Genomic DNA, 25,908 nt, shown 5'->3' with positions numbered 1-25,908 from the left:
TATTTTATCAATCCCCTTCCTATGCACCTTTTGCATTCCATACTTTAACGGGGCCGAGTTGACCGATTATTTTTTGGCCGAGTTGACGTGAGGCCGAGTTGACTTGAGGCCGAGTTGACTTGGGGCCGACTTGACTTGGGGCCGACTTGACTTGGGGCCGACTTGACTTTGGCCGAGACGGTTTAGGGCCAACTTGGATCGAAATCTTTGATACGCACTGTAGCAACGCGGTATTTTGGTCTAAGGCACGATGACGTTATTTAGCAGCGTGGACATGTAAATGTAAAATCCTACGTTATACATTATACATTTGGACGTAATACATTAACTAGATTTAATTCGTCACTATAAAAAATTATAGGTTATATGCATTGATTTAAATAAAGATAATTGATTTTTGATATTATATTGATTTTGTCATCTATATATAAATTATGGTTAATTCTGACATAGGCGAGCACAATGGAAACACTTCGGTACTAATCTCCGCCTTGGAAACCTACCTTATCTATCTCAGATGTACCGCGAAACGTAGATTTGATAACATTAGTTTTCAGTACTACGCTATTGTTCCATATTTCTATCTTGGGAAGATATTATAAAGGGTTTTAAATTTTCTGATTTCAATCGGTAAATTTTAACTCTACGTGCGGTAAGTAATTTCCGTGTTTACGGTAAGGTGTGTCAATCACCTTGCAAGTTCCCTGCATGGTTGGTTTCAACCAGGGAGTTGTAGCCTGTTTCAACTAAGTTGGCCGTTTTGTTTTTTGTTTATTTTCGGACCGCACGTGTGAAGGTATAGTACTGTAGTACATAAAGATCAAATTAAATATATTCATAAAACATAGGAGTAAATTGTGGGAAATAATTATATAAAATTACATCGAGAGAATTGATGATAAGAGCTTTTGTTGAAGTTGAATGAAACCCCGATAGATGAGTTGTTGAGTAAGATGCCAGGACTTTATGTATACTATGCGCTATCTCCGTCCGTCAGGACCCTGGGATACTTCTGCCCATGTTGCAAGCCGTCTAAAACGTCTTTCTTCTTAGGCCAAAACGGCTCACTGTCGCGGAATAATGTATTAATTATACCAATTAGGATGGTATTTATTTGAATAAACGCCTGGAACACCTCCCCAATAAACATTAATTAAAATAAGTATCGCCACTCCCCTCCCCCTCCCTCCCATCCAAATACCATCTAATTAACGCCCATCCACATTTATACACACAATATTGTATTATATTTATAACACAATTGTACTATTTTTTAGTAGATTTCGTCGGACTGTTATCTAGGCCTACAATTTACCAAGCATTTTTTATTCTTTTTTACCACTTTTCATATCTACAATATCTACATAAAACGCTATTAATCATCTAAGACACTATGAAACAGGTTAGTGAGTAGGTTTAGTTTTACGAATATCAAAAGCATTTAAATAATGGTAACCAACCGAAATCATCCAGGCCAGAATGTCCTTCTAAGACTTTTTACCCGAGTCATTATCATTCCGAGAACCATCGTCTACACTTCCTAGAGGGGGAGCGAGCGAAGCGAGCTCACCCTCTAGTGATATTAAATTATTTCTAATATGAAAGATAGGATCTTGGTAGCGCAAATACAATAGCCGGTATCACTGCACATCGAGTCACTTAAATAAAAACAACCCGATCAAAGATCCCTCCACGTATATGTCATAAACCACCCTTTTGACATACCGTAAATCTTCTAATAATAACCCCCCCTTCTGAAAGTAACCCACCTTATTTGTCATAATAATAACCCACTACTCTAATAGTAACCCATTGGGGTTAATATTAGAGTCACAAAAACTATTGACAACATTATGAAGACTGGCCGTATTTGAAAAAAAAGGAGATAATGCATGTTGTTTGGAGTGGGGGAGGATTGAGTGTTTTTGAGTTTATAAAATAAAGTTAGAGTTCAAACAAATTTATTTATTCGTACTGTTTTATTATTTTGTTATGATTTGCTGACCGGAAAAGTTGGGTGGGTTACTATTTTCAGGTGCCTAATTTAAGATTAGTAATAATAACCCACTACTCTAAAATAGTAACCCCCCCCCCCCCCCCCTTCTAATAGTAACCAAGATTTTTGGCACAACTGTTTGACATCATTTCGAACCACCCTGTACGCCTCCCATGCAATTGTGGTACCTCGGCGTTTGGGCTTTTTAAATAATCTACGTTTCTTAGCTATCACTTTCTTAATATCATCGTTAATCCAGAGGTGACCTTTTTTCCTCTTCTTATTGCGACAAAGAACACAATCACACACTACAGCATCATAAATATCAAGAAATCCTTCCCATGCATCATCTACATTGTCAATGAATAGTCCCCCATGGGGCAAGATGAAAAAGCTGTAAGTAGTGGTCAACCTCTGTTTTATGGGAAAAAAAAATTATTTACTCAAGTTTTTAGAATAAAATTTAGATTTAATAATGTTAAAAGAAATGGCATGATGGTCAACAGGATTATCAATGATATTAAGTGATGATATAAACCAGATCAATAATGGTGCCAGTTTCATGGTTATTGGTTATCCGCAACGAAGTTGCAGGATAACCTCTTGTGATTGTTCGAAATCATCATCATCATCATCATCTTTTTTTTCATCTTCTTTCTTTCTGTATGATTTTTGTGTAACGCTTTTCTCTAAAACTTGCAAACATAACATTTCGGTAACTATCTTAACATATTGACATTTACGTAACGTCGTCAAGCGAAGCTTTTCATGACGTTTACAATTGCGCTATGTGACTTACGCGCGATTTAACAATTTTCTCGTATTTAACGTCGGTCGAAAACCAAATGACATTTCAAAAGTTTAATTTATATCATGCGCTAACTTTCCGTTGAAAAAAAATTGCGTGTTTTACACAAAGTTACGCGTGCACGCGCATTTAAAATTTCAAAATACGCAAAACTAATTTCTAATCAACTTTCTACGCGTTTCATGTCGTTTTAAGCATGTAAAAAATTCCCACACGTGCGCAAATTTTTACGTGTGCGGTGCGCACGTAGCATTAAAAACATTTTTTTTCGCGTGATTTATGGTTTTCGAGCCTTTTCTAGTAATTTTACCAACTTTTAAACAATTTCGACTTAAAGTTACGTCATACGAGCACGTCAAATTGGACAAGGTGTGCGCGAAAAAGTTCAAAAATTCGTCAAAAATATGCCTTTTTTTAAACAGTCGTAATTTCTAAACTGCACGGTCAACTTTTTGTGGATGACATATTCTGGAAGTTGATGAGTTGTAGATATAGGATCATGTAACATTATGGCTAACCGGACATTGTGACGTCATCGTATGGCCACGCGAATATAAAATTTAGGATTTTTGTATCTTTCGTCATAGCTCATCACATTTAATAGAGCGCATCTCCACTTATCCGTTTTCCATTTTCACCCCGATTTTTATATTGTCTAGGTCAATCAACTATCTTTCGCATGAGTTAAAAATATTTTAATTTTTATGACGTCATCATGCCTAAAAATTTAAATTACGTGTGGCATTAATTTCATCTTTACATTAAATTTAAATCTGTTATAGCTCGTAAGAATAAAATGTGATAATCACGATTAAAACGTTTTCTGGAAGCTATTGGATTGTAGATACGAAATCATGTGAAAATTTTGCCAATCTGATGATGTGACGTCATCATATGGCCAGTTAAATAAAAAAAGTCGTATTTTTATTTTTTGCGTAATAGTTCATTACATTTAAAAGAGCGCGCATCAATATTTCACGTATTCAAATTTCTTTTGCACGTTAATATGTTGTTGCTGAGATAATATCCTTCCGAAATTACTATCTTTTTATTTCATTTTGATGCCGTCGCCATGTTAAAATTTGGAATAAATGGCGGCTCCCTTAATTTGACCTAATCTACACTGTATGTAATATGTAAACAGATTTTACTGTTTATACCGACTGTAATGGAATAGCCCAAATCGCTTATTTCCTACCTATTTCTATAATGTAGCAGACCAAATAAGACGTTATTTTTACAGGATAGAGGGAGGCAAACAATATTTTTCTCGTATCAGAGCCGTTCATCGTTGTTAGGAGATATGTGATTTCTATTACATTTTCTGGTTTGTTTGTCAGTTGCTTGTCCGGCCTGTAGGTCATAATGCCAACGTGAACACTTCCTTTTGGCCTCAACCTATCCCCTTAATGTTAAAAGGTACGTCGTTAAACGTCCATGTTTCACCACTTGCTCGGCGGATAACCAAACTCGTCAAAGTGACGAGTTTCATGTCTAGTTCAAACTAGGCCTAGTAATACCATTTACTAATTGTAAACAATTAAGTGAATCCAGTGCATCATTAAAAGATGGAGGGATACAGTTAGGCTGATCCCAGTTTATATTTAAATCACCAACAATAAATATGCTATCAAACATCGGTAATTCAGGTAGAAGTGAGACAAGAAAATCATTGCTGAAGCTGTTCCAAAATACAATAGGCATATTTGGAGGACAATAACAAGCAATGAATAACATTTTACATTTATGAACAGTAACAGAAACACAAATAACTTCATATGAAATTGCAGAGTTATAAATTCATATGAACAGGAACCAGTTCTTTCTTGACCGCAACTAGCTTAGGTGTAATGTCCTTTAATGCACTGCATTTCAAAAGAACTAGGCCGAAAGAAGTCGTACGCAAAAGAATGTCCACCAAATACCTTTGAGTAATGATTTAAAATAAAAAGCGTTGAAATTCCACCAAAAGGCTACGTTGAACAGTGTTAAAAAATAATAAGCGTTATAAATCCACCAAGTGGCTTCGTTTAACAGCGTTTAAATGTAAATAAGAAGTGTTGACATTCCACCAAACGGCTTAGTTGTAAAAATGATTGAAATTCCACCAAAAGGTTTTGTTGTAAAAACGGATTGAATTTCCACCAAAAGGCTTCGTTGAGTTGATATAATAGGCCTATAAAAAGCTATACAAATTCCACGGGAAGACCTTGTTGCATTAATAAAAGCATTGAAATTCCACAAATGGCTTCATTGTAATAAAGCGTTAAAATCCACCAACTGGCTTTGTTTAACTTGGTACGGTAAAAAGTAAGTAAGTACCACTTAGAAATGTTATCAACCCACAAATGGTTCTGTTGTTTATGAAAATTGCCAAATATGTGGTGGATTGAAGAGTCGAAAAAGAAAAATGCCACCAACTTACATTAAAATCTGTGCGATGAATAACAAACTGTCCACGTGTAACGTTACCATAAATTTGAGTATACAGCACAAAAAATAACTCCACTGGTTGAGTAGTGAAAAAACTTAGGCTCAGAGAGTGCTCCAGACTGCGAAACTTGGAGGCTTGTGAGTCGGTTTTCATTTTAATTTTTCATTGTTTTCAATAATATATAAATTGGGTATTTCTTTTCCTTTTCAGAGTATGATGACTGGACTAATGTATAATAAGCCAGATAATCCTCTGGACTATCTGCAAAATTGTATTACCAAGGCAAAAAACAGTGAGCAAATTTGTTGGAACACCTTTGTTGATGAGGACTTAAGAGCTAACAAATCAAGTCCATTGCCACCGATCACAACTGAACCATTGGAACGTCAACCAACATTTACCACTGAAACCTCCCCCTTAGATTTCCAAACTACCAGTCCTCTCCCGCCTATCCCTTCCAAGAAAATATCTTTACCAGCTAACTTAAGATATGTATTTGTTATCGGTAAGTTATAACCATCCATCTTGGTTGAAAATTTACCAACCTGTATGTGTCAATTAGGAATTGTTTCAGTATTTTGTAATTGGAAAAACCAGCCATGACATAGATATTGGCTGTAAAAGTTTAAACAGAATATTTAATATTTAAATTAAAAATGTTCAATTTTTGCATCTTGACACCCTTCACTAGATGGGATATTATCAATATTATACAGATATTGCCTGCTCAGAGGTGAAATATGTAGATCTGTCTGAGTGTAGGCCTCTCTGATGACCGTAAAATAATTATTGTTTATGATTGCAATGGGGCAAATATTTTCAAATGAAAATATTTGCCCCATTGCACGAATAGAAAACATTTTGACAAATTATAGGTGATCTTTAAAACGTGCAATACACAACATGCACATACATTAATACATGTTCACAGAAATCCTACGACCTGATGCAAATATGTGGCACATGCAAGGGAAATCAGACATAAGTCGGAATTTTCAAAATTGAGATTTTCACAAATACTGAAACTACGTAATCCAATAATAATGAATATAATGAATATAAAAAGACAATAGAAAGACAAATTATTTTTCAAAAAAATTAACGCTTATACTGTACTGTAAGTTGAGGATATTATATATAGTATTACGCAACTACATGTACTGCACCATTCAAATATTTTCAATAATGTTGAGAACACCAAATTCAGTGCGATAAAAAATCATTAGAATAAGTCATGCTGGCCATACAATTAAACAGATAAAATAAAGACCTAGTGAATTTCAGAAAATACACATGGATATACTTGACAATGTTATGGAAGCTGATGATGAAGCAACTACTGAAAAGGTCTGTGATGCTATTATGGAACTGGTGACTATTTCTCTCTATCAAAAAAAAAGAAAACTTCTTTGGGTTTCAGAAGGAGCGGAGTACTGCCAACTCATTAGACTAGCCAATCGAGTTGATCGATATGATTTCGCCATGACCTGCATTAAAAATGGAGAACAATTTCATGATGTGCTATTTACTGATAAATGTAGAAATAAAAAATAAGAAAATCACATTTTTAGCAAAAAAAAAATCATGTCAAAATGTTAAAAATGGAGAACAATTTCATGATGTGCTATTTACTGAAATGTAAAAATAAAAAATAAGAAAAACACATGTTTAACAAAAAAAAATCATGTCAAAATATTTGTTTATAAAATAATTACATCATTCATACAACAGGAAAATTGAATATGCTTTAAATGATAACCAACTCACTTGTATACCATTTATTTAAATTGCCCTATACAGCAAATTACTATTTCATACAATATTTGACCTCAAATGACTTAAAATAATAACTTTATCACAATCTCAGATAAATTAAAAGTATACATAAAATAATCATATTTTTGAATATTAAATACAAAGTACATGCAAATTTGTGAATGGGGCTAAGCTGTGAGCAAGACCTTTAAATGAATAAATAATTAGATAAATAAGTAAATAAATAAATAAAATCAATAAAATGTACCATAATAAAACGATAATAACAATACTGATAATTCAGTGGTAATAACAAATGCTGTGAGAAAATCAAATAAATAAAGAGGTTATCTATCAATCAGTAATTAGGATATATAAATTGAAGATTGATTCGAACAGAAATTAGTCTATAGTCTTAAAACATTACCATGAAATAATTAATCAATAACTTATAATTAAAGATAACTGTTAGCAAACATATGAATTTTATGTTTGAACATACCAACACTAGTTAACATTTTAATGTCGTTGGGTACTGCGTTCCACACGTTAGTGCCTCTGTAATACTTTGTTAGCCTAATAGGGTCCTTTCGAAAGCAGTGCTTAAATTGTCTTTATAGCCCTTGTCTCATAATTATGTTTAGAACTAGAATCAAAAGTAATATCGCACTTTTTTGGTACAGCTCAGATAATTTTAAGGTTTGTGTGCGGGCAAAGAGTGGTGAAGGTGTGTTTTAATTTCATCCTCAGTAACAGGTCTTAGAAACATAGAATTAACATAGTTTCCTGTTAAGTACGAGGATGATTCTGTTATTTAGGGTTCTTGTGAAATTTGTTTTGCCCAAGTTTTTCCTATGCATGAAAAATAATTATTAAAGACACCTTCCCTACAATTTGTGACGTTTTGTAAAAATAACACATACTGTATTACTTTAAAAACATTAAACCAGGTCATTCCTTGTCTTAAATGTACGTTTTATGGTAAATTATTATAAAAAGTGAGAAACAATGCACTACCTAAGTAGCTTGCGGTGAGTGACCTCTCGTGGACGGTCTTTAGGCCTAGCCTACCTAGGCTTAGTTTTGTAGGCCTAACTGGTAAACATCGGTAACGTACGAACATCGTACGCTAGCTATATACCTAGCCTGACGTTGTATAGTTGCTGCATTAATTGTCTTTCTATTTTTGCCAGACTCCGTTGATACAAATTGGAGAAAACCCGGTATTTTCGCTGAAAAGTTAGGAGTCTTCCATTTGTTTTGGCCTCACGATCGATCGAAAAGTGGTTGAATTACAGAAGAAAAACAAAAATATCAATCCGTGCGCAATGCATTTTGGGATTTATAGCGGGCAACTATAATTATTAGAATCAACTTATTTTTCACATTTTTAACCATTTAAAGACGAAAAAAGTTATCGCAATAGGACCATATAGTATTATTTTTACATTAAATATAGTTTGTGATCTTAAATTAGATTTAAAAAATGTAGGGAAGGTGTCTTTAAACACATTAGCTTTTTCTAAGGGCATATTGAATTGCTTAAAGTCATGATTTGTTATTGGTGGTAGTTTGTTTTTGTCCTCCCCATTATAGTGTTAATCGTTTTCCATGTCTTTTTGGTATTATTTTTATTATTTTCAAATTGATTAAAGTAGTACTATTCTTCTTAATAAGTGCTGTAAGTTTGTTTCTATAGTATAGAGTTTGTTTGAAGGAGTGGGATTTTTTCTGTATTAAACGTGCCCTTGGTTGATATTGACGTTGCTATTGCGTCGATGATCCATGGAGCTTGATCTTTATTTGCTTTTGCCTTAATTTTTTTCAAAGGAAAGTTTTTATCAATGTGTATGTATCTTCTGTGCTTAGGACAGGTTGCCAGTTTCATTTGCCAAGTCTTCCTTAATGGATTCGACTTGCTGGTGGAAATAAGTGTGTTTTAAAATAAATTAATGTTTTGTATTTTTGTTACGATTGAAAATATAGGATAATGATCTGATAAATCTGTATAAAGAATTCCAGTAGTGATAATGTGATTATATATGTATAATTACAAATATATATTATCAATGATTCAGTTTATTATTAATCAGGTACAAAGGACACCGCCAGACAACCGCGTAGGCCTACCTATTATGTATATGCATCAAAAATGGAATGCCGTGGTTACCTAAAGTATGTGTGGCTATAGTATAGTGTATCATCATCATCATAGAGGATACAGTATTTGTTAAGAATAATAGTACACTAACTGTGGTAACTGTACTAGTACAGCTGGGGATGAAATACTGAAACTTAATTTATTTATTTATATAGAGTGAACCTAAACAGTGTATGCTGACAATCAAGGGTCCCTCTTGATGAGTTATTCTAAGTGTCTGTATGACAGTGGCTGTGTGAATACTAGTACATGCCCTATTTCATGAGTTCAAACTTCTACCACATAGTCTCCGGTACCGGAGTCTAGGAAGGACAAAACAAAAACTAAAATATTCATTTGTTGCAACTAGTATTAAACTGTAAAAAAATAAATTTTGTTCATGGACCATAGTATTATGAATATGAAAAAAAGATCTACTTTGTAGATTTAAGATGTGATTTGATTTTTGTATTTTTAAAAATTTATTATTTCAGTCCTGTTTTTTAAATTGCCCCATGCGCGATGAATAAAGAATTTGCATTGAATTGAATTGAAATTGAATTGATATGTTATCCTCACAAAATTCTGAGTAGATTACACTTATTTTCATTACTATTGCAATTTCTGGTGGTTCTTTTGGTATATTGACTGTACTATTATACTACATTCACAGAATGAAAGACGGCGATTATTTATGATTTTCCTTTATAACAAATAAAGTGTTTTCTTTTTCTTCAATTTCTCACATGTTCAACTATACTAGTTTGAAAGTAACAAATTCTGTTTTCAGGTGAGCCAGGTAGTAGAAAATTGAATCAGTGTGAAAGGATGAGCTTGAGATATTCAGATTATCATCATGTATCAACAGGCAAAATTATAAGGAATCAATTCACAAAGAATCATGAAGATAGCGATTGCAAAGAAATCAAGTCTCTTGTAGAAGAAGGCCAATTGATACCAGAAGTAATAAGATGTCTTTAATTGTAGTTGTTTTGTATTTTGTTGTTTGTATTGTACTGTATCATTTGTAATGTTATGGGCTTTTCTCCTCCTATAACTGAATTTCCTAGCTATTGATGAGATAAAATTATAATTCCCATTTCATTTGATTCAAATTTGTTCATATTCTGGTGCGAGAATAATACACACTTTGTCAATTTTATTTATGAAAAAGAAAAAAATTCTACTCTGTAAAATAAGATTTCAATTTTCACAACATACAATGAAGGAAGGGCATGTTAATCGAATACATTTTTCTTGATAGGCTGATGTATTTAAGTTGCTGAAATCTGAGATTTTGGCACAAATCAACATCAATCCAAATTTGCAGGGGTTCATCATTGAAGGATATCCTCGAACTATGGGACAACTTCAACTATTTGAAAGTGAAGTAAGTATTTTAACATATCAATACTAGAAAAAAATAAAAGTACAATATTAATATTATAGTTAATACCTCTCTAATTGGAAGCTCCCATCTAAAAAATATATATAATATTTTGCAATTACAGATTAATAATACAGAATTAATAAATGAGCTTATATAGCAAAGCCTCAATGCACTTAACTAAAGAAATAAATAGCAGAACAAAAGTTAAAAAGGTGACTTTTCAGAGCAGTCTTATAACTTTTTAAGGTCAGGGTGCCGTTTACAGAGTATTCTCTCAAGAAGTACGAGATATAGTAAATCGTTTGTACCAAGTTCAATTAAAACTTTTAATAAGCAGTGCAATAGATAAATATACAATTATGAATGGACTGATTTTGCGATATTTTACTTTTTTTAAATAGAGTATTTTGTTATATTTTAATATGGTACATATTTACTTCAATAATTTGCAATAATCTACAATACGCCTAGTCTTTCCTAAACACAATACATTAAGTTTTAGTTTAAGTTATGTGTGCTCTTTTTATTTTTTTGTTGTAAAAAATTTTGTGTGAATGATGTACAGTATAAACTCTATATAATAGTATGTAGTGTATCAAACGACACATTTCCAATTTTATGTTTTGTGTAATTGGACAATAAACTAGATTTGAACTCGTCACTTTGACGAGTTAGTTATCCGCACGACAAACGCCACGCGCACGTCATACGTTGGAATATTGCACACAGAAAAAGATCATGGCATTTATTACCTTATATCAAAACGAAGGGTTGAAAATTGAGTAGAGATGCGCTCTATTAAATGTGATGAGCTATGACGAAAGGTACAAAAATCCTAAATTTTATATTCGCGTGGCCATACGATGACGTCAAAATGTCCGGTTAGCCATATTAATACATGATCCGATATTTACAACTAATCAACTTCAAGAATATGTCATCCACAAAAAGTTGACCGTCCAGTTTAGAAATTACGACTGTTTAAAAAAAGGCATAATTTTGACAAATTTTGACAAATTTTTTAACTTTTTCATAAAAAACGCACGTAAATTATCCAATTCGACGTGCCCGTATGACGTAATTTTAAGTCAAAATCGTTCAAAAGTTGGTAAAATTACTAGAAAAGACTAGAAAAACATAAATCACGCGAAAAAAATTGTTTTCAACGCTACGTGCGCACGACGCGCGTAAAAAAATGCGCGCACATGGGAATTTTTTACCTTCTCAAAATGACATGAAACGCGTAGAAAGTTGATTAGAAATTGATTTTTCGCGTTTTGAAATTGTAAACGTGTGTGCGCGCGTAACTTCGTGTAAAACATGCCATTTTTTTTACACAGTCAGTTAGCGCAAGATATAACTTAAACTTTTGTTAAGTTTCAATTTAAATTGTTATATGGTTTTTGATCTATGTTAAATACCCGAAATTCGTAAAAACGCGCGTAAGTCATGTTGAGCAACTCTGACGTCATTCACAATAGCAGGTGCACAACTTCACGTGAACGCTCACATGTTGACAAAGTTATGAAATGTTAACTTTACACGTTTTAGAGATACGCTCTGCACAAAAATGACAGAAAGAAAGAAGAATACAGAAAAAAAAAAGATGATTTCATACAGTTACAAGGAGTTATCCGCTGAATGCAGATAACTAAAAAGTTTTGAAATTTTTTTGAAAAGCAAGCAATTTTAAATACAAATTTGTAGAGTCATCGCAAATAATATTAGTGCTAACTGTAAATGAATGAAAAACATTTCAGTCCAAAAAACCCCAAAAAACAGAATCTCATTATTTGTAAATTACATATGTATCTTTGTTCTTGTTTTGTTTGTGTAAATATATTGAAATAATAGACGTTTGTTTTATTGATGAATATTGTTATGTTATTTTCTCCTCATGTTTGGTATAGAACATATTAATACTGCATTTCATAGTCGTAGATGTTTTATAAAACCTTCCAAGGTATGTTAATATAATGTCCGACTGGAGAACAGTGACTTAGTTGAATCTGGTTGAATATTCTTGTAGTTTCCTGTTGTTCAGTTGAATTTCTTGATTTATGGTGGTAAGAATGTTTGGTGGTTTGTCTTTAAGATGAACGTTAATGTATGTTTTCTGGTGGTGTAGGCCTAACTAAGAAAGTAGTAAATATGGTTTCAACTTCATCCTTCTTGTTTGTACCTCCTTGTATTGTAGGCCTACACCCCTTGAAAATAATAATTACATAAAACGAACAATTAAAAATCCCCCAAAAATAACAAAACATAATGTTAGCATAATAATGTAGTTCACAATATTTTATATCTGACGACCATACTGGGAGCTAATGGAATTAGCAACCTCTCTTCTCAGACATTGTCGGCCTAAAAAGTGGACCAAATCGTCTGTGAGATTCATTTGAAATGGTGGTGTATGGCAGAACTGCGCTGATTACACATGTGCTGCTGTCTCGATATCGCTAATGACCTGAGTGACCAAATTGTGACGTAGGAAAAGGGCAGAGGATTACCGAACTCGGCGTTTGGCAGTTGCAAAGAAATTGGTCTAAAAAACACCTTAAAAATTTGCCGTTGTAACATAGACTAATGGAAAAAGAGGAATTAAAAGGTGCCCCAGCTAATAAACAGCGCTAATATCAGACTTGCAGTTTAAGAGGAAATAGAGGAACAAATTGTGGCTTAGTGCTATTATTATAGATAAGACAAACAATTTCATTAAGATAGCCTTCCTTTTAAGCAGAAGTATATTTCGTATAATGTCTGCATTACTTTTGAAGGTTTTCTTTATATTTTAATATCTACAATTTAATGTATAAATCTTCTATGCAGTAATTGTATAGAGCACAAACCAATCCGCAAAATAATATTTATTTCAGTTTCAATCTCATATTAGCTCAAGCCCGGTCTTATTCACTGTTTACCTTGAGTCTGCCCTACGAGGAATCAGAACAATTAACCAAACAGATATACCTCAAGAGATAACAAGATTCTTGAAAAATCTGTAGCTATACAAGTTGAAAGGTATCTTTCCAAAAATAATATACTTTATGCCTATCAATCCGGTTTTCGGCAGGCCCATTCAACTGAAAGCAACCTCATAAATCTCATCGACGGTTTAAAAAACAATAAGTCCAAAGGCCTTCTTACTGGAATGGTTCTAATTGACTTACAAAAAGCTTTCGATACCGTCGATCATGTGATTTTAATTAACAAGCTAAAATGCATGGGTTTTAAGTGTACTGACTGGTTTCAATCTTATCTCGCTAACCGCACACAAGTTGTCAGTGTGAATGGTACCTGCTCTGAACCTCTTATTGTTACTCATGGTGTACCGCAAGGTAGCATCTTGGGCCCTATTCTTTTTCTATGTTATTTAAATGATATTGCTTCTTGTATTGATTCTGATGTTCAATTATTGCTTTATGCTGATGATTCTACGATTCTGTATTCTCATCACGATGCCACCAAAATCGCTCATAAATTAAGTACTGTCCTAGCTAAGTGCCAGGACTGGTTAACTGAAAACAAATTATCTTTACATGTTGGCAAAACCGAAAGTATTATCTTTGGTAGCAGAGCGAAGCTTAACAAAGTAAAAGAGTTTTCTGTAGAATTAATGGGCCGTAGAATCAAAAGTACTAAGCAAGTTAAATATTTGGGTATTGATTTAGACCAATATGTATCATGTGATATTATTGCAACTAGTGTTATCAGTAAAGTTAAGTCAAAGTTGAAGTTTTTACATAGGCAAAGTTCGTGCTTGAATAAAAAATGTCGTAAACTATTAAGCACTGCTTTAATACAATGTACATTTGACTATTCTGCCTCGGCATGGTACGGCGGTGTCAATAAGAATCTTAAACATAAATTACAAACTGCCCAAAACAAGATGGCACGTTTCATTTTAAATGTTGGTCCGAGGTCTCACATAGGTGCCAAAGAGCTTTCCGATCTTGGGTTTCTTAATGTCAGCCTCAAAAATAAGTTTTTAAGATTAAATTATGTTCACAAAATTCGTTATAACTTTAATACGCCTTCTTTCCTTAAGGATAACTTTTTGTTAATTTCTGATCATCACAACCATTTCACCAGGGGTACAACATTTAATTTTGTCACTCCTAAGGCTGCTGGCGTTAATGATACGACTTTTTATTTCTTAGGTATCCGTGACTGGAACAGGCTCCCCAATTCACTCAAATCAATACAAAATAATGCAACCTTCAAAATAAAACTTAAAGAATATTTTAATAATGAACAGCAAGCATAATGTAAACGAATTAGAACGCCATCTATCAACTTTCAACTTAAATGTAAATGAAGAAAAAACAGAACACACTATCGTAAGACGAGAAAAAGAAGACATACAAGAACAATGGAGAAACACGAAAAAAGTAGGATCACTCCTTGGGGACAGACAAGACATAATTAGAAGAAAACAACTAGCGCGTGTAGCAGTGACCTAACTAAACTTGATGTGGCTTCGAAAAGATAAAATCAAATTAGAAATACGCATCAAACTGTACAACTCATTAGTTAAAAGTAAAGGAACAAAACCAATTTCGTTAGAAATAGTCGACGCAAGATGGAGACTATTGGTTCACATACTTAGACAAGACCCATGTACACCAGCCAACACAGCAATAAGCTATTATTTCAGCAACGTCACCACCAATATAAAATTTCGAGGAAGACTGAGAACCACCCTACCAATAACTCTCAGCAACGACCTACTCACCCTTTATAAGCAGAACACAAACATCAAGTATCCCGGACAATTGAAAACTAAGAAAGACATCAAACAACTTAAAGAACTAGCCAATGAAAGATCTGATTGGAAGAAACTGGTAAAAGAGATATATGGAGCAGCCCAAGCGGAAATGTCAGCAGACTTTTCAGCGGAGAAGCAGTAATCAAATCAATCAATCTTACATTAATAAGGACATTTTAAAGATGTTGTCCCCCAAAAAAATGAAAAATGAAGATTAATTAAATCAGACTTTGAATAGTTTATTTTGTAGTTTTATAATCAAGTTAATCACTTTCGTGGAAAAAAAAACGGAAGAAAATAAGGTTTTCACTTATAAAATGACAAAATAAATGGTTAAATTCAACCAAAAACCCAGCCAATTTGACTATTTTTTTCTTTAAATTACAGTTTTTTAGGTAAACACATTTTTTTGATCTAGTTTTTGTTCATAGTGAATTATTATGTGACATTAAAATGGCATTTTCAACAACAACATTTAAAAAAAAATTTTTTTTTTTTAGGGGGACAATACATCTTTAATGTAATTTTTTTAGATTCTGATCTCAATTATTGTACATACATACAAGAGGATATTTAGAAAATTTCAATATCCACATTATATTTATTTTTTAGTTTGGAAGAGCATCTCATTTGTTGTATCTTGAATGCAAGGATAACACATTGACAGACCGAAAGGCAATAAACAGTCACGGTGACGATACACAGAAGGAGATCTTTGAATCTAAGATTAGAATCTTTTCAGATAACATATCTTCTATTCTTCAACATTTTCCGAAGGATCTTAAAAAGGTTATGATTTTTGTTTGCCATTTTTCTTTACAAGTATTCCAAGTCAACCGTAAATATATGGTAAACTCCAAAACTTAAAATATAGTTTCCAAGGACCTATGCTCAAATCTGGGCAGTCTAATGGATATGAATATTTTTTAAACTAATTTGTTATTATACTATTCTACACAGTGTTTATTTCATTCATTTGTTTTTTTTGTAAATATATTTAATAGAAAAAAGACTATAAGGAAACACCTTACTGAATGTCATATATTTTTTATGGATGATTACTCAATAAATATGGTGCTACCTTTTAAATAAAGAAGCATTGTGAATACTCTTGTTTATTACTTTTTAGGTTGATGCAGATAGAGATGAGGATGCAATTTTTATGGATATTGCACGAATGCTTGACAACTGGTTCTATTCAACAAAAGCACCAGCAAATGGTAATATTAATATTAAACATTTTTGGAATTAAATGCGTTAGGAATAAGAGAGATAATGTTGATCAATAATTCACATGGTTTATAGCTCAAATTTCAGGGTTTCTCCTGACATTGCCACATATATGACCGATTTGGCCATAATGTTTTAGATCTTTGTAGCGGTAGTCAAATGATGCCATTACAATCAGTCACATTGTCATATTTAAAGAGGCTATGTAATACAATCTTGTTTTTTTTTCTTGAAATTAGTTGATGATCTGAGACTGAGCACACAGTCACCACCTCTCCCACCAATTCAAAGTAAGAATGTAGAAGTTACTGAAGAGGTAATTGAAAATATATAAATTGTATTAAATATTCAAATTAAAGATTAATTTTGTTTTCACATCTATTAGAAGTTTCAAATTAGGTTTCAAATTTCAAATAAATTATGAAGGTTTTTGTTTTTTCCTTTTTTAGAAAGAAGATCTCACTGACTTTGCTACTGAATTAATGAATACTGGGATAGAAGAAGAGGAAAAAAAGCAAGAAGTAGGTTCTGAAATACAGGGTACCGGTAAGCATTTTTTTTATTATTAGAAAAATTCTTCATACAGTACATTAAAAGAATACTAGATATTGGTTTTCTGATGATCTTCACATAAGTGTGTAAATAAAATGCCATGCATATGTAGTAGTATAGGATTTTAACATTGCCATGAAAACTATTACAAGCGTACGTCGGTTGGTTACAGAAACTAGTAGACAAATGAACATTTTAATAATAACATTTATTTAGACGGACGCAATACAATTACAAAAAAATGATATTTTGAGACAGAAAAAGAAAAAATATAAAGTGAGATCAAGCAAAAATAATTACAACTCCATGATGCAGTGTACCCCTCCAATTTGGACCACTGTCAGATTTCAGAGATCTCGCTCCTGATGTCTACGGCTGACTTTGGCAGCCAGCCGCAGCCGTCAGTCAGTCCTGGACATCCCCGGTGTCCATTTAGGCTGTATAGTGTGTGTACACCGATTGGATGAGGAGTGGACTGGTCCACAATTGGAGGGGTCATGCGTCTTAGGCGTTAAATCTAAAATATAGTGTAAGCATAATATGCAGGCAATAGGTAACAATAATTTTAATGATCTTATAAGCTAGCAATATGTTTCAAATATCATCTTTTTTATATTGTACTTTAGTAGTTTAGTTTTTTCAAGCAAATATATAATACAAGGTATTCCAATGAGTGAGAATGCAGAAAGTCCAGGAAACTTGGAATATAAGTGGAAAAGGGTGGGACTGGTGTGAAAGCCAGATACAATAGCAAGTTCACACAGTGAGAGGGATTGAAACTAGCTATAGGAGAGCATTGGAATGGAAGAAGGAACGGTAGCAATTAGTTCAGCATCTTTCTAATTAACTCGTTGTTGTTGTTTGTGAGAATGCATAACTATTGATGATTTGTCTTGCTCTCCTCTTGTGTTCTTTGAGCCTGGTTTGAAGGTCACATCCAGTTTCCCCAATGTATACCTTTCCACATTCACATGGGATACAGTATACACCAGGTTGGCTGTGTTTAGATGGTTTGTCCTTGTGTGTTTGAAGACACTGTGACAGCTTGTTGACTGCACTATGAAATACTTTTATGTCAACGTTTTGTAGTACTCGCTGGATACGATGAGAAAGCTGTCTCAAATATGGTAAACATACAGACTTTCTGAACTCTGCAGGATCGCTGTTGTTGGTTGACGATAATTTGAAGTCCTTCCTGTTGTAACCATTGAGTTCCAATGCTTTGTTGACATGTTGTATATCTTGTCGAAGATGGTGTTGATGGTGTGCGCTCTTTTGATGAGAGTTTTACAAACTGATTTCTTCGTTGACGGGTGGTGGAAAGATTGCTTATGTAAATATCTGTCCGTGAACAAACAGTAAAACTACATTAAAGGCAAAATTACAAATTATTCATTTAAAATTCTAATAAAATATGGAACAGGACTGCAAAAATGGTGTTTGGTATCGCATTGAGTTTCAACAAACCTGTGTCTATGCCTAGTATAAGGAGGGTTGTAAGATTTAAAAAAGCATGTATTTCTAGAAGAATCTCTACAGAGGCTTTTAACAAATAAGCTACAAAGTTCTCGACGCCTTTCAATAAGTATAAGCTCCAGTAATTTGAGAGCTAATGATAAATTAAATTAATTGTTCTAATACAATGACTCGGGTAGGGTCCTGAAGAGCTGTACACGTAATGTAATAATGGACAAAATTTGTTTATGTTTAATTTGTTAATAATTACTTTAAAACATAAAATGGTTTTGTAATATCTTTAAATTGATAGGAATATTCCATTTTAGCTAACTAACTGTTAATTTACAAGACCTAGTGTTGACAAAGTGCGATGAACGCGAGGCACACGAAATATTTGGGCGAGGCATCATTTTCTCATTTCCAAAAGTGCGAGGCATATAGTTTACAATTTCAAAAAAGTGCGAGGCATATCTTAACGTGCTATTATACTATATTATAGGCCTAATAATCAATTATTTCTATTTTTATAATAGATTTGTGTATACACTCATCACAGTTTATTTTTATGTTTGTTACGATTGTTTTTGTATTTCATTCAAGTCACATTGTGTCAAATTAAAAGTTTACTTTTACAAAAGTGCCCAAACTGTTGCTGCCCAAGTTGTCTGTGTTTGTAGTTTGCATCAGTATGCGCCATTTTTGTTCCCGACTGACTGCATGCTTGATTGGCATTTCGAGCATGTTCATTTTACAATTAATTTAACATCTCGAACATAGCACAGTGAACACTATTATATATTACAGTAACACATCTTTACCCCTCATCGAGCAAAAACAAAATATGACTCTTACTCGCCTTTCTTTGTGGCTCAATGCTAACAAACTTTTACTTAATGTTCAAAAAACTAAATCTATGTTAATTGGTTCCTCACACAAACTAAAACGGCTACTAATAGCATAAATCTCAACATTGAAAATACTCCTATCAGCTCAGTCACATCTTACAAGCACCTTGGAGTTATAATTGATAACACTCTTGCATGGAAATCGCACACTTCTGCTTTATGTAAAAAACTCAACCCAACTAACTTCCTTCTTGCACGCACCTCTAAATTTGTCAACCAGTCGACATGTCTTCTCCTCTATAATGCTATATTTCTTTCCCGCTTTGAATACTGCTGCTCAGTCTGGGGACTAACTCCAATACTAACCTCTCTAGTAAACTACAAAAAATCCAAAACAGAGCTTTACGCATTATTCTCAAACTTCATCCTCTGTCACACCTCTCTGATCACTTTAGACTAGCCCTCTTCAGAAAAGACTCCACTACCAACTTGGTTGTCTTACTTTCAAAACCCTAAATCTTCTTGCTCCTCAAGGCTTATGCTATCTTCTAACTAAAATTATTGTCAATGGGAGGATGACTACTCGTCAAATCTCCAAAGGAAATCTTCACATTCCTAAACCCTCTCTTGAAATTTTCAAACTCTCCTTCAGCTACAAGGCCCCTCATTTCCACAATGATCTTCCTCTATCTATCTCCAATTCCTTATCCTTTTCCTCTTTCAAAACTAGACTTATGACTTTTCTCAAAACTATGTAATCCTTTTCCAGATATTAAATTGTAAAATATTAGATCTAAATATTTATATATATATATTATATATTTTTGCTTAATTTAACATCAGTTATTTTCTATATTCCAAATTTTCTTATTATTCAGATTTTTATTCTTATGTAATTAATTTTATTTTCTGGTTTTTGTTTTTCTTTCACTTTTCTGTTTTTGTTGTTTTTTGTGTATTGTATCTGTTCTGCGGGTCCCAAATGATCAGTAACTGCTGGATGGATCACCCTCATTAAATATGGTTAAAATAAAAAAAATCAATAAAATAATCGATCCGTCGATTTGGCCTCCTATTGCGCATGGTTTCAGCAAGTCACATACTTCTCTTTGAGCGGCGTGCCAAAGACATTTTTGACATTCCATTCTCTAGAAAATCAACACATGTACCTCTTTTGCAAATAAAGTGAACAGCGATGGCCAGGGAAAGTTCATTAACTGACGGTGAATAAAAAGGTAACTGATATGCCGATCAACTGACATGCCACAAAGAATAAATTGAGAATTCTGGAGCGTGTGTGAAAAAAAGTTACGTCCGACATCGTAATACTATTATAGGCCTAAAATTAAACTTTAGCTAATATGCTTAGCACTAACCTAGAGGCCTATGTAGAAAATAATTTAATCAATTTTTGATATAATAATTGGTAATACTTTTGTTTTAGTAGGCTATGAACGATTTTTATTTATTGTTGTCCATGTACTAAGCCTGGCGCTAGTTTCCTTCGATTGCATTTTGACTCCAAATTTGATAACTAACTTTATCGTGTGAATACCACACCTTAGAATTATGCCTTGTGTGCCTCGTGTGCCTCGTACTTCGTTATTACCCATACGCTACATGACCCAGCAGATATTCTACTGGTTTTTGGCTATATAACAGATATCGTCTTTTATATCGGTAAAATATAAGATTTGACATCCCCTCGGGAATGATATTTTGGTTTTGTGAATATATATTTCCCGAAGCTTGAGCTTTGGGAAATATATATTCTCCCGAGCAAAATATTATTCCCTCGGGGATGTCAAATCCTATATTAAACCTCTATAAGCAGGCAATTTCTGTATAATAAGAATTTAAATAAAATTTGTATTTTTTAGTTGTTGAAGACATATTAGAGAAAGCAGAAGCTTGTAATACAGGTGAAAATGACAAAACTCTGCCTGATACAGAAGGTAAACACAATTTCAATATACCCTCTAAAATAATGGATTCTTTAAACATATTTTTCAGCTTTGTAGTGCTTCTATTGTGTTTATGGTAATACTGTATTGATATTATAAGTGGAAATGGTAAGTTGAGAAATACCACACCTTAGAATTATGCCTCATAAGTACTTTTATGAAGAAGAATCACATAAAAATAACAAATAATTTTATCCTTAAATTAATGATTTTAGAGACATGTTTCTCGCACACTGTTCACGAATTTCGCATATTCAATGTTCCATATTTTTGTTTCTATGGAGCACCAAAACAGCAATGATAATAGAGGACTAAACCTCAGTGGAATTCATAAATTCTGAATGCATTTATTAGTGAAATACACGTTTAATTAATTTCTCGAAGCTTGCACTTTGGGAAATATATATTCTCCCAAGCAAAATATTATTCCCTTGGTGATGTCAAATCCTATGTTTCACCTCTATAAGCAGGCACTATCTGTATAATAAGAATTTAAATAAAATTTGTATTTTTTAGTTGTTGAAGACATAATAGAGAAGACAGAAGCTTGTAATACAGGTGAAAATGACAAAACTCTGCCTGATACAGAAGGTAAACACAATTTCAATATACCCTCTTAAATAATGGATTCTTTAAACATATTTTTCAGCTTTGTTAGAAACTCCATATTAAAATTTATTCTGGAATGTTGAGTCTATTGTGTTTATGGTATTACCAAAATACTGATATTTTTAGTGGAAATGGTAAGTTAAGAAAGTGAAAACCAGGAAGTTATGATACAAATTGTTTTAATATTGAGTAGCTGATATTGGGGAGTAGTATGCATGGGATATAACTGTAAGATGGGCAAGAAACTGTCAAAAGGTACATTATTATTAATATTATTATGTAATCATGTAGAACGCCTAGGATTTTTATATTATTCTATTTTAACTTTAATATTGTATGATATTGTTGACATTTTAAAATGTCACATTTTAACAATGTTCTCACAGTAACATCAGAATGCAATGATATTAAAAGTGGAATAAAGTCTTGTACAGTATATTATTGCTTAAGCACTAACCCCACCCTCCTAAATAAAAATCATGTATCCACTACTGTATTGTACATTTTATGTTGTGATTTCAATATTATGGCAAATAGTGAACAGCGTATAATAATATGATCGCCGTTGATTTCTATGAAACACTTAGTGCGTCTTTTACGACATTTTGTGAAGTGATTACAGTCAGTGTATGTAGTACATTAGTGGGAAATTAAGCGCTCATATTAAGTGAATATTTTTTATTTACTAATCATTTAATATCATATTTTATTGAATTTTACAATGTTAATATATGTGTGTATAATGTATATATTGACCTTGTAAATATGGCGCCCTCTGGAGTTATCGAAGTCACTTATTGTATATGTCCTCGAGTACAGCGATATTAACAGTCCCTGTCATTAAACATATAGAATCCAGCAAATCCTTGAGGAGTTTGATATTGACTCAGTAACTTGTACGCACTGTGCGCTGAACATCCCATGATTCGACTCGAAGAAGACAAATTATAATTTGACTTACTAGTAATATTATTATTAGTGTAGGATTATTGATTGAAATTTGTATGTTCATTTTTTTTGTTATTGCCCGAGAATCATTAATTAGTAATTATCTGTATATTATTCTTCGCAAGGTATTAGTATAGGTGAATGCAACATCTAACTAGGCAGGCTTATTTACATAAGGAGGCCTAGCTACCCGACCCAGCAGATATTGTACTGGTTGTTGTATACTGTAATATAACAGATGTCGCCTTTTATATCGGTAAAATATAAGATTTCCCCTCCGGAATGATGTTTTACTCTTGGGAATATATGTTTCCCGAAGCGCAATTACCCCTAAGCAGGCAATATCTGTATAATAAAACTGTGATATTAAACTTTTGAATATACTGTACATCCCTATCCCTATTATCCCTAATATAATAGCAATTCTAATGGAAGAAACAAGCACTAGAGATTCGCATTTGGCGTTTCATAGAAAATAACGTTTTTCTGGCGGCTCAACTTGGTCTAATCCATTTTAATGTACTTATTTGATTGTAGACAAACAGCAAAATGATAATAAAGAGGGTTCCTCGGAAGAAAAATCAGCTGCCTCTGCTTTGAAGGATGTTAAAGTCATATTTGTTATTGGTATGTTTAATACATTCTGTTACTAACACATAATGTGATATCTATATATATACTATACAATGTCTTCTTCAATTTTAAGGAGCAAACTTCATAGTTGAAGGCTACTGCTCCACTAAGGGTCCCATTGTGACATCGGCAGCCAACTACGGCGCCAATTTGTCTGTCCACGACAGTGTGTGTGTATGAATGAACTAGTACACCGGGGTAACCCCCTACTCGTCTCGAAAGATGTACTAGGTTCTTTAAAGTGCACACGAGCCAGATGTACACTGGACCTACGGTTTATAGTCCTTATCCGAGAAGACTTGTTCTACCACCAGAACCATGGAGCGAGTGAGCCTCGAACCCTTGCCAATATTATGGCTATGGATTTCGGTTCCACTGTCTTAACCGCTCGGCCACACTCACTCACATGTACAATAGTTTGTATTGATGTGTAGACGTATTTGATTTAAGTTTAAGTTTATCAGTTACATCTAGCTAAGTCAATTTTTCACAGTATATTCCTTATGGCCAGGTATCGATGTGGTTATGTTTTCACGGTGCGCAATCAAAAATTATGCGGTCTACGCGCGATTTAAACGAAATCATGTTTGTAATCATGTCTTCACAAGCATGAATCACAATGAAACCAAATTTGGTACTCATAAATTTCAGGTCATATTTCATCATATGGCAATACAATTACGTGTGTAGTGCATATAATGCATGCGTACACACGCTTACAATTTTCAAAATTTATTTTCGATGAAATTCGAGTACGTTTCAGGCAATTTTAAGTGTTTAAAAAATTGCCATGAATCCGCAGATTTTTGCATGTGCACTGCGTGTTGAACGTTAATGCGCACTCTTTTTGTCCGATTTCTGTTTTGCAACCTTTCTTTAATAATATCGTATTTTATTCACTTTTCAACACAAAATTGTGTTATACGAGCAGGTCAAAAGTGACAGGCTCGAAAAAAATGGTGAAAATATGCTAAATTTTAAAATTAATATAGGTAGTCAGAATGCTCGGGAACACCTATTTTTCATTTCATTTTCTTGAAGTGTATGTATCACATGTATGATTTATTATGAAATTAAGAAAACAAAAGTTGATTAAGTCATCATTAATTGCATATTAAATTAAAAAAAATTTATTTCAACAATCAAACAAATTATGATATTTTCTAACTTTCTTCCTTACAATGTTCATATATTAAAGTTAAAAGTACATAGTTTGACAGTGCATCATTTTTTTTAATTTTTAAAGATGTCATCATAGTAAAAAAATATAATTCATTGCGGTTTGTAATAATCTATCTGCACCAAAGTGGTTACTGCATAGTATAGTCAGTTGTGTATGGCTCGGTGGTCTGTGCTAGTGTCTATGGCATTCAAGGTACCGAGATCGAGAAAAACAAAACGAAATAAGATTTTTATTTATTATCCGTATTGTTTGTTCAATTTTATTTTTTAGTACCCTGTTTCTGCTAACAATACTGGGTGATCGTGTTAAAATTCATCCTTTTTACCCAAATTGCTATTCATTTATTTGGTCGATAATTAAAAGTTGCAATAAAGGAAGTTTTATGCCTTACTTTCAACAGCCTAGCCCTCTAGTGATAGAGATGTTGTGAGAACAACGTATGTATTTCCGACTGTTGTGCTCTTTCTCTATTTCAATTAATAAAAACAATAGTAGCCAGAATGCGCCCTCTCTTGTTGGGAGTGAAAATACGGAGATAAAATGTTATAGCGCCGCCATCCCTAAGAGAAAAAAGCTAATACGCATGCGTAAGCAAGAATTTTTCGTCTTAAGACATAATTTGCTGCCCTCTAGAGTTTAATTTTGCGCATGTGCAAAGTAAAATTACCTAAGACCATTTTTCTGCTAAGACGGTTTGATAAATAAGCTTAAGTTATTTGCTTAAGCACTTCTTAAATATTTCAGCTTAAGCAAAAATATAAGCAAATATTGATAAATGCCAACCCAGGGCCTTAGTGTATAGATTATACACGTGATTTATAATGAAATCTAGATAAAAAGTAATAACTTATGTCTTTATTAATGTAACAAATGTGGTTTATACGCAGAGGGATCTTTGATCGGATTGTGATACCGGCTATTGTATTTGCGTTAGCAAGATCCTATCATACATTAAATAAATAATTAAAGATTCTGAGAAAATCAATCAATCAATATATCTTTTAAAAATCAATTATCTTTATTTAAATCAATGCATATAACCTATAATTCATCATAGTGACGAATTAAATCATATTTATAATAATTTATAATAAATAAATATATAAATAATATTATTACTTAAAACATTTTAAAAAAAATTGTTCTTTGATTTTAATACTATAATAAGGAGGTTTTGCAACACTACAAATACAAT

General features: G+C 32.9%; 2 protein-coding genes across 4 annotated transcripts in view; one reads left to right on the top strand and one right to left on the bottom strand.

Annotated features, from left to right (window-relative positions):
* The window catches only part of LOC144836923 (uncharacterized), a 287,299-nt gene extending 287,011 nt beyond the window's left edge, over positions 1 to 288 (bottom strand). The window contains exon 1 of the mRNA XM_078691864.1: positions 276 to 288. The gene's annotated coding sequence lies outside the window, so the exon portion shown is untranslated. The remainder of the gene's footprint in view (positions 1 to 275) is intronic.
* Positions 1 to 25,908, top strand: part of LOC144836867 (adenylate kinase isoenzyme 5-like) — a 57,742-nt gene that overhangs the window by 15,913 nt on the left and 15,921 nt on the right. Inside the window, exons 2-11 of one of the 3 annotated variants that reach the window (XM_078691773.1) lie at positions 5,449 to 5,743; positions 9,924 to 10,096; positions 10,398 to 10,523; positions 15,904 to 16,080; positions 16,421 to 16,511; positions 16,761 to 16,837; positions 16,971 to 17,067; positions 21,257 to 21,331; positions 21,857 to 21,931; positions 23,435 to 23,524. In XM_078691773.1, coding sequence (XP_078547899.1) covers positions 5,449 to 5,743; positions 9,924 to 10,096; positions 10,398 to 10,523; positions 15,904 to 16,080; positions 16,421 to 16,511; positions 16,761 to 16,837; positions 16,971 to 17,067; positions 21,257 to 21,331; positions 21,857 to 21,931; positions 23,435 to 23,524 — 1,276 coding nt within the window. The remainder of the gene's footprint in view (positions 1 to 5,448; positions 5,744 to 9,923; positions 10,097 to 10,397; positions 10,524 to 15,903; positions 16,081 to 16,420; positions 16,512 to 16,760; positions 16,838 to 16,970; positions 17,068 to 21,256; positions 21,332 to 21,856; positions 21,932 to 23,434; positions 23,525 to 25,908) is intronic. The other 2 variants (XM_078691774.1, XM_078691775.1) reach the window with 2 other exon arrangements.

Source organism: Antedon bifida, chromosome 3, assembly GCF_963402885.1.
Source record: "Antedon bifida chromosome 3, ecAntBifi1.1, whole genome shotgun sequence".
Lineage (NCBI taxonomy): Eukaryota > Metazoa > Echinodermata > Crinoidea > Comatulida > Antedonidae > Antedon > Antedon bifida.
This window is presented reverse-complemented; position numbering and strand designations above follow the sequence as displayed.